The sequence below is a fragment of the Tenrec ecaudatus genome, chromosome 7, assembly GCF_050624435.1.
Source record: "Tenrec ecaudatus isolate mTenEca1 chromosome 7, mTenEca1.hap1, whole genome shotgun sequence".
In the NCBI taxonomy this organism is placed as follows: Eukaryota; Metazoa; Chordata; class Mammalia; order Afrosoricida; family Tenrecidae; genus Tenrec; species Tenrec ecaudatus.
In genome coordinates, this window is record NC_134536.1 from 133550592 (window position 1) to 133566676 (window position 16085).

The window sequence follows — 16085 nt, forward strand, 5'->3', positions numbered from 1 at the left end:
GGAAACAGAGGCCATTTGGGGGATATGACAGACCAAGACCACACAGCAAATTGATTTCACGTGAATGGGAAATGCAGGCAGCCTCTCGGTTCAGTGTTCTTCCTGACACTACAAATTTGATTATGAGAGATGCTCAACCTGACCTGAGCAGTCAAGGTAATTCTATCCCCTCCCGTTTAACCCCAATGCCTGCACTATTCAGGGCAGGCACCCTTCTGCCCTGGGCCTTATCCACGGGCCCGTGGCTCTTCTTCCTGTTTAATACTTGGCTAATGGCCACGGAAAACGCCACACTGGCCATATGGAAACTGCCTCCAATCAGCTCCCAGGATAAACACAGGGGAAGAGTTGAATCATTGCCACTGGGGACAGAGTCATAAAATATATTATTTGTGAACTTGGAATTAAATATGAGCTAAAGCAATATTTGCATTAGAGTGTGATAAGGCTGAAAAAACGAACAATTCCAAGAGACAGACATGTGACAAAGGCTGCAAGGGACATGAGAGCTGTCGTTTAACATGCAAGGGCCACGAAAGACTCATGAAAATCTCACATACCATTGGACCAGGCATTCACTCTCTTGGGGCTGGGGGGCAGGTAAAACGCCAGCTGTCGTCTCTATACAGCCTTGTCTATCGGGCAGCACGATCCCAAGAAAGTGGTTAGGAAAGAGCCGGAGGGTAAACGCGCCCAGTATGTTCTGGGCTGAGGATAAATCCCCACCCCACTGTTGGGCTAGAAGCCTGGATGCAGGGGCAGGCTGTAAGTTTGTTTCACGCTTCACCCCAAGAATCAGCCTCAGGGAAGAAAGGAATGTGGGGAGGCATTAAAGGGGTTCCTCAGCTCTCTGTGAGACCAAGAAAGGAATCAACAGCTTTAATGTGTTGTGGTTGAGTGCCATTCTGACGACCCTATAAGACAGGGTGGAATGTGACCTTGATGGGAACTGACGGACCACCAGGTCTTTCTTCCTCAGACCCACTGGTGGGTGTGAACCAAACACCGACTGTGTTATAAGGGTGTTCCTGACCATGGTTCCACCATGCCTCCTTCATTAAAACCATCCAGCTTTCAAATAGTGAGGCAGGGGGCAGCAAGGGGGAGGAACAAGACACAACACAAGACAACACAACCTTCTTTTCAGCCCACCATCTGTTAGAGAGTAGAACTTCCTCCCTAGGGTTTTCTTGTCTGTGGTCTCTATGGAGGCAGACTACCAGGCCTTTCTTCTGCAGTACTCTTGAAAGCTACCCTTTATCCTGGTAGTCTACCACAAACCGCGTGTGCCCCCACGGTCCTTGAACCACCACCAGACTTGCCAGTTCAAACTCACAGCGGCCCTGTAGGTCAGGGTAGAACTGCCGGTTTCCAAAACTGTAAATCTTCACTGAAAGGAGATGTAATGGAAACCAGCTGGGCTGCAAACCGCAAGGCCAGCAATTTGAAACCACCAGCGGCTCCATGGGAGAAAGAGGAGGCTCTCTAGTCTCTACTCCCATAAAGACTGACGGCCTTGGAAGCCCACGGGGGGCAGCTCTACCCTGTCCTGCAGGGTCGCTATGGGTCAGAATGGATGTAATCGTGGGCGTTTGGATTTTGAGAATTCTTTACTGAGGCCTGCCACCAATAGTACCAGCAACCAAAACGGGACCAGGGCACTGCCTTGAGACTCTGACACTCAAGCTATTGGGGGCAGGGTGGCTGTGGGGGACAGGGCAGGGGAACCGCTAAACCAACACGCAGCCACATGCCCGGGAGGTGGGGAAGCGCTTTGAGGGGAAGGACAACAGCGGTGGAGGGACCCGCGAGTGGGTGGCCGTGCCTCAGGGGGATGGGAGGGGACTTTCCGGAACTCACCTGCACTGTGGAGTGGAGGAACGCCACCGTGTAGAGCATGGGCTTCCACATGGGCAGATTGCTGATGTCCAGAAGGTCCTGGTTGATGCCGGCAAAGGTCCTCTTCAAGCCCGCGCGCACCCCTTGCGGAGGCTCATTGGTGAACTTGAGGGAACTCTGGCAGGAAAAGCACACAGTTGCTTAGTCTCTGCAGACAACGGTAAAGAGGGGAGACATGGCCCCCCGGGGCGGAAGCACACGGACACCCCCCCCCCCCAACTGCCCCACAAAGCCTTCATGCGCAGGAATTCTGCCCAAGCCCCTGGCTGGACTTTGTAGGGGAGCTTGCAGGCGACAGGGCAGAGGTGGGTGATGGTTGTGTATGAGTTTAGACTCTTTATCAGTCCCCCATTCCCCTCTGCTTTCCTCTTTCAGGAATGGCCCTGGTACTCCCTTGCTTCTCACCCCCGCCCCCCAAGTGGAAAGGGACCGATCTCAGCAAACCTGAAGCAACGTAATTGGAAATCGGTCGTGAGGCTCGGTGGTGATCCACACGCGGAAAGACTCGTCTATGGCTTCTGAGGTAATGATGGTCTCCAGCAATTCTTCCATGAATTCCAGGCCAAGGTGACAGTTTTGCAGTAAGACCCAACCACCCTGTAGCCACAAAAGGATGTCGCTTTTATATTTTTCACATTTTATTTATTTTTTTTACTATGGTTTTAACAAGAATTAAAAAGGCTTCTTCCCCCCTTTTAAATGTTGGTTAGAGCTTACAAATAGTATATTCGGAGCACATCGTTCTTTTTACAACATACGTGTCAATATGATCCTCCTTTCTGCAACTAGTCCAAGCTGCTTCCCTGGGAACCAAATGGATTCAAAATGATTGTGTTCTGCCACCCCTGGTTCCGAAGGGAACAGAAAGGAAAACCTGCAGCCAGACTGGTGGCGGTACAGTGTGTCCGCCATCTAACGGTGGGAATGAGTATTTTGGAGTTTGTCCCTGCGTGGTGCTGGCTACACTGCAGAGTAAGGAGCTGCTAACTGCGAAGTGAGCAGTTTGAACCCACCAGCCGCGCCCACAGAGAAAGACGAGGCTTTCCACGCGGACAAGTCTACTCTTGCTAGAGCGTTGCTGGGAGTCGGAATCAGCTTTATGGCAGTTGAGAGTTGAGTTCAGAGAGGCTCTGCAGGAGAAAGATGAGGCTTCCCCCCCGGGGCCCCCTCCCCCACCGGGTCGAGCCTCTGAAACCCACGGGGACAGTTCAACTCTGTCCTACAAGGTTGCTGTGCGTAAGAACGGACCCCGTGGCAGTGAGTTGGCTTGTTTTGTTTGCCTGAGCTGCAAGAGCCGGTATATTGTGCTGGCATAAACCTCAAACCAAACCACTACTTAGTCCAAGACCACACACCGGGGCCCTGGTGCCACACACAGAGTAATGTACGTTTCCAAGGGTGCAAATCTCTGTGGAACAAGACAGCCTCGTTTTTCTGCTGTGGAGTGGCTCGTGGGCCTGAACCACCAGACTTTCAGTTAACAGCCCAAATGCCCAACGCACAGCACCACTAGGGCTCCTCATCGAATCGGTAAATCAGAACTGATTCACCACAAATCCAAGGAAGATACAGTAGCGCATGAACGTTGAGAACTACAAAGTCAATGACATTTGCAACCGTCAGGCTGACTTTGACTCTGCCATCATTCTTCCCATTTATTCCTGAAACCATGAACTTGGAAAGGACGATCTAAATGCTTGATAAATCGACCTTAACAACGGGAGAGTATCATTTCTTAACCACGTACCAATGATCAGCCAGAATTGACTCTTGAATTGTGTTTTGTGTTGTTTTCTAAAACGAACTTGTGCCCAACCAAATCCATTTCAGTGGACTCTCTTCCAACTCATTGGATACTTCTTGGACAGAGTAGAACTGCCCCATAAGGTTTCCAAGTTTGGAAAGGTTTATGAAAGCAAATGGCCACATGGTTCTCATATGGAGTGGCTGGTGGGTTTGAACCGCCCACCTCTGGGTTATCAGCTGGGCACTTTAGCCACTACGCCATCAGAGTTCCTTATAACACTAGGTCAGATACAATACGCTGAATGCAACAAATCAAGTTAATGCCCATGCGGCATGCCTTCAAAGATGTAGATAGTGCGTTTGAACTGCTGACCTTGCAATTAGTAGCCCAATGCTTAACCTACTATCCCACCAGGGATCCTTCTGTGTCTTTTAGACACATTTTGTTCTGAGAGCCTGTTTGGAGGTTCTGGCAGGGGAGTCAGCTACTCGGATTTGTATACCCTCGGCCGAAGGACGGTCCTCCTTCTATGGGGGAAGGTTGTCCTCTTCTATCGAGCTTGCAGCTTTGGGAGGGATGCGCATGGAGTAGTGAGGGAGGAAGGAGACATTGGCCTAGTCAGCCAGATCAGCCAAATGGACCATGGTGGCCAATGGGGTGACAGACATCATCGCCAGATCACCCACACCTCCAGTTTTGTTTTGTGCTGTGCTCGGGCTCCCCATCTTCGGGCCAGAAGTAATGGAATCGCTTATCAGCTTCATCCTAATTCTGATGTCCACCAAGGTAGCCACACGGCTGTTCATGGTGTGTGTGTGTGTGTGTGTGTGTGTGTGTGTGCATGTCTGTGCGTGTGATTGTTTTCCCTGGAAAGATGTCATTCTTTTTCTTTTTTAATCATTTTATTGGGGGCTCATACAACTCTTATCACAATCCATACATACATCAACTGTGTAAGTCACATTTGTACATTCATTGTCCTCATCATTCTCAAAACATTTGCTCTCCACGTAAGCCCCTGGCATCAGCTCCTCATTTCCCCCTCCCTCCTCATTTCACTTTGAGAAGCAGAACTTTCATAGAAATGATAAAAGCTAGTATCCCGAAGGTTAGTGTGAATGCAACACTTAAATTTAAAAGAATTTCTCATTCATTGAAATTAAAGAAATTATTAAGTCCCAAAGTTAAACCCATCAAATCACTCAATAGAGGAAAACATTTGATCCAAATCAGAATAATTATATATAATTGCTCTGATATGCATATATAGATAAATTAAATACGATATTTTATTGAATTTAATTACGTGGCAAAGTTTCAGGCTTAGGACATTTGAGGATTAATGACTAGAGGGAAGATTTGATGACCCACGCGGAGCTTTTAGCCCATTAACCCTCTCTAGTCATTAATTCCCAGGGAAGAGCTAGCTGAAAAGTTGCTCTGAACGTTATGAGATCAAAAGCCTAAAAATAAGCCAAGATCTTATTTTATGTTTATAAATGGGGCCGTTTCTTATCACAGCTGAAACTGCTATCTGCAGAGCATTTCAAGGAAATTAATGTCCTGGGTATTTATATGAGGTGTGATGGAACACATTTCTTAGCAATCCAAATTCAGTCTGCCATTTGCAATAGAAAACCATCATCAACATTGGACAAAAACATCCTCAAATATCTCTAGTTTGACCTAAATGGTCCATTATTGGAAGAATGAAAGGTTGACTTTCACCCGAAAATTGAAATGTAACCATCTCAATCTGTCATTTCTTAAGTACAATCTATTGATATTGATGAGAAATCCTAAGATGGCCAGAGCTATAAACCTGTCTATCAAACAGTCCGGGGTGGGGGTGGGTGGGAGGAGTTAGTGAAAATAAAATGGAGTGTATACTATGAGAAACAGAACAAGCTTCCCCAGGGGATGCCAGGAGGACACAGCTTAGACGTTTCCCATGGACACTTGAAAGCTGACTTTAATTATCAAACACTATTGGAAAATAATGACTGGGTATTTGAGGTAGTTAATTTATTGTGCCAACCTGGCCAATAAACATATGTGGGGTTCATTGAAGGACGGGGAGATAAATGGCTGGGTGAGCCTCGCCTTTCTAGTTCTCGGGTGTCTCGCTTTCTGATGGTTGGACCAGGGTGCAGTTGCCTTAGCCATTTCCCTGCTTTAGCTGGCAAGGCTCACTTCCTGCAAGACATCCCTGAGGAGAAGCTGCATGGACCTACCCTGATGCAGCCCCGGGTGCTGGAGCAGCCGTGTGGAGACCCCTGCCAGTGCTGAGATGCTTACACACTCACTGATTCGGCTTTCCTCCTGCAGTTCGCATCATTGCATGTGTTTTGTGAGATGGAGGAGGACTCTGTGGATTGGTGTTGGACATATGGGTGAATGTTGGACTTGTGGGCTTGGGCAGCATTGGGTTGGGATGTCTTCTTGATGTGCACTTACCCTTTATATAAAACTCATACATCTGAGTTTCTGTGGATTTGTTTCTCTAATGAACCCAGACTAATACAGTATCAAAGTGAGGATGAGCGAATGGACCCGCCCTCACTGTGATGCTCCCAGGTAGGCCTGATGGATGGAGGGGCAACAGCAGCGTGGATGCCTCAGGAGCAACTGGCCCTTGTTACATACCTGCTGCATGGACATCTGAATCAGCTTCCGAGCATGCACTTCTTGCCCTTGCCCCATCGAGATAGTTCTACATTCTGTAACAAAAGAGAGGGCTTGCTGTAATGAAATGTCACCTTTGCACTAGGAGAGACGCACCTCCCCCAAAGGGTCAATTTCGGAATAGTTACAACATCCCTCTTCCTTCCATTACTTCTAAGGAGCCCCGCTGTTCAAACAGGCCCAGTCTCCCTGTGTTGATCAGAGAAATGAGTGGAGCAGACAACTGGGCCGGACCCAAGGCATCAGAGTGGAATTTGAGAGAGAGTTTTGGAGGGTGGTGATAATGAGGACAAAGACGGACAGTGGGTGAGAAAGCTAGGGTGCTATCACAGATATTTAGAAGGAAAGAGGATTTGTGAGTTTTCTGTAGGTTTTAGTTAAGGAGTCCAGGAGGTGCTGTTGTGTAAGTATTGGAACGATGGCTTCAGGTTGGTGGTTCAAACCCACCAGCTGCTGTGTGGGAGAAAGATGAGGCCACCGTCTAAAAATATTTACAGCTTCTGAAACCCTATATGGAGTCACTATAAATTTGGAATAGACGTCATAGCAGTGGGGTTTTGGGGGGTGGGTGGGAGGTGGATATGTCTTCTTTTGAATCCTCCTGTCCTCTTAGCAGCTGCATCTGTAGAGGTTAAATTTTCGTTTATTCTTTTGAGATGTCGGGCTCTTCATTTATTTTGGGTTTGTTTGTACATTTGTTCACCTCTTTGAGATGCATTCAAAGATAACTCAGCCGTCTGAGGGTTACATTCATGGGCAAACTGTCAAAGACCCACTTTTCCGTTGCTTCTCAGATGAAACACCACCTTGGAATGGAGCCCTCGACAAATGGACACCACTCCAGAGTGTCCTTATAATTCAAGGGAAAAGCCGCTGCTCAGGACCCGATGTCCCAGGTGGAAGACCACACTGGGGCCTTGACATATGAATTGACTCATGAATCTGCATTTGGAAATTAATTGATGGGCCCGAATTTTCTTGAAGAATTTTATGTTTCTTGCACTGGGAAAGGAAGTCAAAGGGTGACTCACTCCACTTCTGCCGCCTAGTGGCCCAATAGGACAGGCTAGAAGCACCCCATAGATTCCCAAGGCTGTAATCTTTATAGAGTAGACTGCCTCTCCCCAAGTGTAGCAGCTGGATTCAAACGACTGACCTTTTGGTTATCACTCAAGCTCTTGGCCACTGTCCCACCTGGGCTCCTTTGGATGAGCTTAGCACCTCAGCAGTAGGTGCCATGCTTCGTCAATGAGGCTGGGCTAACAATTGCTGGCAGAGGGTGTAAAGCATGGGGATGGATGGGAAGTAAGCTGCGTCAGCAACCAAAGAGAAAGTGGTCGTCAATACCATTTATCTGGACCATGTGGTTAGTGGACAGAGGTTGTCTGGGACTTTACTCAGGGACTCGGGGTCGCAGGGAGAGACTGCAATGGCTCTTCTGACTGAGGATGGAAGAGCAACATGTGGAGAAACAGGAATTGCAATAGACCACGGGCTAGTAAATGAAGTTGGATTTTCCTAAAAAGCTCTGTGACTCAGGCACCACTGCTACAGGTACCTGGGAAGAATGCTAGCCCACCTATAAAAGGAGAAGGGAGGAGAGGTAAGGGAGGGAGGGTAGGTGGAGCCTCTGGAATGTAAAAGAGGCAGGGAGCCTCTCTTCTTTTGGAAACGTTTGGGTAAAAGGACAGAAAGTATTAACACCTGAATGCAGTCTCATCCAGGCAATCAAGAGAAAGTCAGAGGCGGCCCTTCAAAACAGGGAGGCCGGGACTGTTCACAAGGCAAATTCTCGCCTTTCCCAAGGAGACCATTGATTCTGGGACAAAGCCTCTGTCCATCCTCTGTCTGTGGGTGTGGAGGCTTGTGTGTTGCCAGGCCATTGCGCAGGTTCCAACGGAGCTTCGAGGATGGTCTAGCAAGGCCTGGACGTCTACTCCCCCCAAAATCAGCTAATGAAAATCCTACCATGCACAACAGTCTGATCTATAACTGATTATGGAGCTGACATAAGACCTCTGTGATGGGGGGGGGGTCCCCATGATTTGGGGGTCAACTTAACTGCCAGCAACTTCCAGGCGTATCCAGAATCGGCCCACATTTCAACATCTCCCATGGATTATTTCACTGGTCAAAGGGACCCTCCGTCATTTCTTGCCTTGATTCTTGTAACTGCTTCCCTAAAGTGGCCTCCCTTCCTCCTCTGCCCCTGATCATCTGTTCTTCTCGGAGAAAAATCTAGCAAACTTCAGCCAGAGCCTGCCCCTCCTCTGCTCAGAGGTCGCAGATTTTCCCAATGAAACGGGGCTTGCTTTCTGGGCTGCTGCTTCTATGGACATTTGATCGTTGATTCGAGCTGAATAAAACCCTGGACGGCTTCCCCTTTCCCCCCCTCCGTTTATCAAGGAGAGCAGATCCAGACTTTGCTAAAGTCCCTCACATCCCAGACAGAGTAGTGCCTTTCAAAAGTGAGGAAATCCTAATATTGTGATGCATCTGGCTCCAAGGGTTTTTGACTCTGGGATGTTCATGCTACCTATATGGAAAATAGTATGTGCGTTTTATACATAGGTGTCTACAAGAAGGCTGCAAAGAGTTCATGGGAGCATTCTCTTTTGTTTTCTTTCCACTTCCCTTTGCCACACACAGATCATTTGAAGTCTTCTGATATTATATAACTATATTGTACATACTGTACACACATTTATAATACCCGTCTGCATAGCTATGCTGCTGTATGTCTCTAGTTTCTAATCCTGAAGGTCATGAACATTTTACTGCCATTAACGAGCATTTGAAAACATCATTTTTAATGGTTTCCTGGTGTCCCATCATGCTAATGTGTCCTTGTTCATTTGGCCACTACCCTTTGGTACATTTGTTTCCCATGCTATAAACAACATTAGATTAAACATGACCGCATTTAAATCTGGATGTCTGCCACTTAGTGTATGGCTAGGAGGCACTCATCACTTAGACTAGTCAAGACAAAGCATTTAAAGGAATACCAGCGGTTCCCGCTAAAAGCCTGTAATTGCTGCAATTTCCGATCGGCATTCCTATGTTCCTGTGTGTCTTGGTGTTATTTACCGTCTTGTTAATCCAAGAAAAATAAAGCACACTGCCATCGAGTCCATTGTGACTCATAGCGACCACATGGGACAGGATAGAACTGCCCCTGTGAGTGTCTGAGACTGGGACTCTTTATGGGAATACAAAACCTCATCTTTCCCCCCAGAGAGTGGCTGGTGGTTTCAAACCGCTGAGCTAGAGGTTAGCAGCTCCACGCATTACCCACTATGCCAGCAGGGCGCCTATAGTACTTTTGGCATGCAGAAATTAGAAATTGTAAAACTTGATACAAATGAGCTTGTCCCTCTGGCTCTGGAGCCTGGGATCATCATTTACAGAACTTTGAGCCACCCCAAGATGTAAAGGACTCACTAACACCTTTCCTCCATTTATCATTTAGGTAAGCTACGATTCAGCCGTAATCAATCGAGAAATTCGTCTGGGGTTTAATGGGATGTAGAATTCTTGCCTCCTTCTCCAGTTGCTCTGCTATCCTAACACCTTTTACCAACTAGTCTGCCCTCCCTGCACCACCCCCCACGGCCCCACCGGCCTTCCCCATAGGATTAGCAATGTGAACCTTATCAGATGCTAACCTATTAGATAGAATCGAACTCTGGGCTTTGCATTTTGCTCCATTGATCTGGTTACTTAATCCGGGCCAGTTCCATGATAATTCAATGACTGCCTGTTGATAAAGTTTTAAAACTCTGGTGGTGCTGGTACCTCTCTCCCCAACCCCACCCCCGCCCCCCAATTCTTTTTTTTTTTTTTTCTTTCTCATCCTTCCTTGGCTATTCACATCCACTTAATGTTCTAGATGATGGAAGATCCCTCTATCCAATTAGAAAAAAAAAAGATGCCACTGGAATTTCAATTAGACTCATGCCCAATTTATAGATTAATTTAGCAAATATTGACATCTTTGTAGTACTGAATCTTTATACTGGTTTAACTCTCCATTTGTTCTAATTTGCATTTATGTCTCAAGTCGTCTACTTCTCTTCAAGTGGGACATCTAAAAATGATTTCTCAGCTTTGTTTATTTGGATTGCCCAAACGAATGGGCATTTCTATTTTATTTTACAAGAAAGATCTATTGATTTTTGAATATTTATGCTATGACCATTCCCTCTATTGAACTAGCCTATTAAGGCTCATAGTTCTTCAGTTGATTCATTTCTGTTTTTTTCAGTTAGGCAATCCCATGGCCTGAGAGCAATGATGATTTCGTCTCTCTTCTCCGATAGTTGTAGCTTTAATTTATGCGTCTTCAAATTCACCAGCGAGCTCTTCCACAGCAGTACTAAATAATGGAGGCGAGAACACACAGCTTTATCTAACTCCTGGCTTTCGTGGGTATGTGTCTGGGCATTCATCACTAAGTAGAATATGGTTGTTTTCAGTTCATATTCATTGTCATATTTTTAAAATATCATCTGTTCTTACATCCCAAAAGTCAGATCTAAATGTGGAATTTGTATCAAATATCCTTTTAGTGTCTATCAGTACAATAGCAGAATGGCAGAAGAAAAAGCCTTCAGTATAGTTCTTACATTCTCCCAGGAGCGCCTCCTTGGTCAGGGCTTGTGATTATACTCTTATGGATATCATTTTTCTAATGTTACACTGAATTCTTCCAACTTGTATTTTAGTCAGGACTCCTGCATTTACCATGATAAACCAGATCAACCTTTGGTTTTCTTTCTTTTGAGCAGTTACTATGTTGGTTATTATTTTTTTTTTAAATTAGGATCATGCCTTCCCCTTACAATAAAAACACACCCTCCCCTTTGCTATGCTTTGGAACAAATTGTAGCATCTGAAATTCCTTCAAAAAATGTAAGAGACTTGACCCTCCCACAAATCTTTTATGCACACAGGGTGATTGTTTTTAAACTTCTCATTCTCTCATCTTGCTTATTCATTTCTCTATTAGAGGCTTTTCAATATTTGGGAGATACATTTACATATTTTAATTTTTCTAGAAACCTGTCCAATTTCCTGAGATTAAATATCCTTCTTTATAAATAAATAAATATATAAATTTATATATAAATAAATATAAAATAAATATCTAATTAAATATCCTTCTTTCAGTATTTTTAAATGTTCCCCTATTTATGCTGTAATAATACCTATGTTCTCATTCGTATGTTTATGTATGTGTGATATTGGTTGCTTTGTTCTGGCATTCGCTTTAAATTCTATTTCCACCCCCATCCTTCCTCTTAGACCCAGTTCACACCAAGCTTCCAGTGAGGCTCTCAGCTACCCCCACCCACCGGGCTCCCAGTGCTTCTGTGCAGAAACTCTCTCCTTCGAGTCTCTCACGGCACTCTGACTAGGACCAGTTAGCAGCATTCTGCCGTTTCCCTCTAAAAATCCAATTGAGCATACCCCGCCTCTCGCGTTACTGTGGAATCGCTAGCTGAATCATCTCCAAAAGGCATTGAGAGGAAATGAAAGGCAAGGGCCACTCAAGTGGGATTTGAAAGCCCTCAGATTAAGTCTTGAAGATTCAAGAGTCAGTCTTGCAGCACTAGACAGTGCGAGAATTGTGCCTGGTCTAACAACCCCCCACCACCACCACTCCCCACACAGCAGAGCGAAACTCAAAGTGAGCGAAACAGAGCATCAAGGAGAGCAAAGCCACGAAGCCCCAGAGGAATCCTGAAAATAGACGTCTGACTCGGAGGGCAGGGCTTGGCAGCTCATCAGATTTGATCAGAAAACATACATAAGGGTCAGCAGACAGGCCTGGAACTATTTATAGGTTCCGCTCCCTGTTTTTCCTCTCTTCTTCTTATTCCTTGTTTTCATGTCTATCTATATAAGCTAGGCAAGATAAACAACCCCAAGGAGAAAACAATGGGTTTCACAGTTGAGGGGGGGCAGGGGAGAGGGAGAGAGGGGGAAAGGGAGGGGGGAGTCAACAATCTCAGGGACGAGGGAACATCAAGGAATCAAAAAAATCAATGACAAGGAGGGTGTAGAATACTTGGTGGGGTTTCATCCAGTGCAGCGGGGTGGAGAGGGATTACAGATATTCAACGAAGGTCAAACATGAGTAAAAATGCATTTAATGGGGAAGAGTCTTTTAAACAAATGGTACTGCGAACACTGGGTATCCAGCTGCAGAAGAATAAAACAGGACCCACACGTAATACCATATACAAAAATCAAACTCAAGATGGATCGAAGACTTTGAAAACCTAGGATCATCAATGAAAAAATAGGGGGACACGTAGGGGCATAAATATATTAACATATAATGAAAACATATCGACACAAATAACAGAAGGAAAACTAGATGATCATGACCTCCTAAAAATGAGATAATCATGTGCATCAAACATTTCACCAAAGAGTCTAAAGAGAAAACCTAGAAACTGGGGGAAATTGTTGGCAATAACATATCAGACAAGGAATGAATCTTTTAAGTGTGTAGAAAACTTCAACACCTCAACAAGAAAACAATCCAATTAAAGAATGGTAGAGGGAATGAAGGTTGAACATGACAGTGGGAAAGGAGGAACGTTAAAGGAAATAGAGGAAAGAACTAGGAGGCAAAGGACATTTATAGAGGTATAAAATAGGCATGTATATATATATATACATATACATATATATATATATATATATAATGATAGGGATATAGGTCTATGTACTTACATGTTAAGTATTAAGGTAGCAGATGGACATTAGGCCCCTAGTCAACTCCTCTCTCAATGCAAAAACACTTTGCTCTAATAACCTGGCATTCCATGATGCTCACCTTCCCAACACGATTGCTGAAGACAAAATGGGTGCATAATCAAATGTGGTGAAGAAAGCTGATGATGCCTGGCTATAGCATCTGAGGCCTTAAAGGCTTGAAGTTAACCAAGCGGCCATCCAGCAGGGAAGCAACATCTGTAGACATTGGTCATGCCCTCACAGAAGAGTCACATGGAAGGGACGAGCCAGCCAGGGCGTAGTATAGCACCAACAAAACACACAACATGCCTCTACTTTAATTACCCCCACCACCATTGCCACTATCTCGTCCCCTGTTCTACCTTACAAATCTGGGTAGACCGCAGCATGCACACTGATACAGATAAGAGCTCTCAACACACGGAATCCAGGACAGATAAACCCCTCAGGAACAATCGTGGGATGAGCGATACCATGGGGGTAGGGGGTAGGTGGTGGTGGTGGGGGAACTGATCACAATGATCGACGAATAAACACACACACACACACACGCACACACACACCAGGGAGGCAAACAATAGAAACATGGGGGAAAGGAGACAGCAGATGTGTAAATTGAAAATAATAATACTTTATCATTTATCAAGGGGTCATGAGGGTGGGAAGGTGGTGGAGGAAGGGAAAAAAGAGGAGCCTATACCAAGGGCTCATGTAGAAAGAAAATGTTTTGAAAATAATGATGGCAACATATGTACAACTGTGTTTGATACAACTGCTGTATGGATTGTTATAAGAGCCCCAATAATGATTTTTTTTTTAAGTCCGTCCTGGATCCTCCCTGTCACTGGCTCTGCAGATCTTTATTCTTCTGGCGATGCACTATGGTACATGTGTGCATTTCCAGAGGGTCAGAAGCTCCACTGACCTTGAGCATTTTATGATGCTCTGTTAGCCAAACAAGAAATTCCAGATCCGAGACTAGACTAACATGCCATTCTGCCTGCATAAGAGTTTCATTTTAACAGCTTTTTTTTTTTTTACACTTTAACTCAAAATAGAGGGGGATTGAAGAAGAGGAAGACCCTGGACAGATGGATGGACACCGTGGCTACAGCAAGGGGCTCACACAGGACAACGACTGTGAGGTTGGCGCAGGACCGGGCAGGGTTTTGCTCTGTTGTTCGCGGGGTCACCGTGAGTCGGAGATAACTCAGTGACAACAGTGGCATGGAGAATACTGAATGTCACAGGAAGCATCGAAAGAAGATAGAAAGAATACATAGATCCCCTATACCAAAAAAGTCGATGCATTCTTTCCTGATTAATTTCCCAATTTGCACACTGAGCAAATAATCTCAGAAGCTGAACTGTATGAAAAAGAACATGGCACCAGGATCGGAGGAAGACTCATCAACAACCTGCGGTTTGCCCTTGACACACCCTGCTTGCTGAAAGTGAAGCGGACTCGAAGCACTTAGGGATGGCAATCCAAGTTCGCAGCCTTCACTATGGGTTACGCTTAACATAAAGAAAAGAAAAATCCTCGTAGCCGGACCAATAAGCAACATCATGATAAACAGAGAAAGGATTGAGGTTGCCCAGGGTTTCATTTTCCTTGATTCCACAATCAATGCAGATAGAAGTAGCAGTCGAGAAACTAAACAGTCTACAGCATGGGGCAAATCTGGGGCCCAAGACGTCTTTAAAATATTCAGAAGCAAAGCTGGCACTCGGAAGACAAAGGTGTGCTTGACCCAAGCCATGGTATTGTGAGTCACCTCATACGCATGAAAAAACCCGTAATGAATATCGAAGGCAGAAGAACTGATGCATTTGAATTACAGAGTCGGCAAAGAATAATGAATAAGGCCATGGAGTTCCCAAAGAATGAAGAAATCTGTCTTGGAAGATGTACAGCCAGGATTCTCCTTAGAAACGAGGATGGCGAGACATCACCTCACACAGTTTGGGCATGTCCTCAGGAGGGACCCGTCCCTGGAAAAGAGCTTCAGGCTTGGTAAAAGAGGGTCGGGAAAAAAGAGGAAGGCCCTCAGAGAGATGGATTTACACAGTGGCTGCAACAACGTGCTCAAACAGAGCAACTCGGCAGCACCCAACAACTGTGAGACTTAACTGTGAGAAGTTGCCAACGGAACCTGAACATTTGATCACAAAGTTAAGCTGAGGAAAGCGGGAATGAGCGTAGACCACGCTGCCATAGCTGACGGTTTACAATAAATTTCAGTCCAGAAGGATCTCTATGTAATACTTGGACACAACATGCGTATGTTAACTATTGACTATATTCAATGTAGGTTTTCTTTCAGAGTAGGCTTAGTGATTCACAATCGATCACTTCTATAAAGCTTACATAAATGAATGCATGAAGGTACATAGAGATCAGAGATGATAGGTGTGATCAAGTCCGTGGTATTCAAATTTTAGGTGTGCAGAGCTGGTAAGTAGCGCTTCCTACAGAATGGCTCGGTCTTACCAAAGTGTCACGGAGGTCCCCATGTTTTAGTCCCAGTGACTCCTTACTTCTCCAGCAGTGTGTTTATGACTCTCGGCCCTGCTTCCCACCCACCTCCACCCCGTACACCCCCACCCCCTGATTAGAAAAACTTCCCTTCTCTTATTTCCCCACCTGGTAGATAATGATTTAATTTTAAAGATCAGGTTTCATATATCATCCCTGCGATGCTTGGATATAGTGCCCCCTGTAGACTGTGCAGCTATGAAGTCTGTAATACCACCTCAGCTTGGTGGTATTCATCTCACAGAATCTGGACTCACAGAACCTTGTACATTGATTCTAAAACAGGAAACTATTGAATGGACTTCCAGCAGGATACAGAGCGAGGCAGCCACACTGCAGAGACCCTCTACAACAGAAATATATGGGAGCGATCAAATGAAAAGGATACGGATGATATCCTGGAACCCCGAGCACCAGAGGGGAGTGATGAAGAAATGGATTGAG

General features: G+C 45.5%; 1 protein-coding gene across 1 annotated transcript in view; it reads right to left on the reverse strand.

Moving 5' to 3' along the window:
- DNAH8 (dynein axonemal heavy chain 8) overlaps positions 1 to 16085 on the reverse strand; it is a 358510-nt gene that overhangs the window by 70036 nt on the left and 272389 nt on the right. Inside the window, exons 82-84 of the mRNA XM_075554113.1 lie at positions 6293 to 6366; positions 2344 to 2496; positions 1861 to 2016 (exon numbers count right to left, since the gene is read on the reverse strand). Coding sequence (XP_075410228.1) covers positions 1861 to 2016; positions 2344 to 2496; positions 6293 to 6366 — 383 coding nt within the window. The remainder of the gene's footprint in view (positions 1 to 1860; positions 2017 to 2343; positions 2497 to 6292; positions 6367 to 16085) is intronic.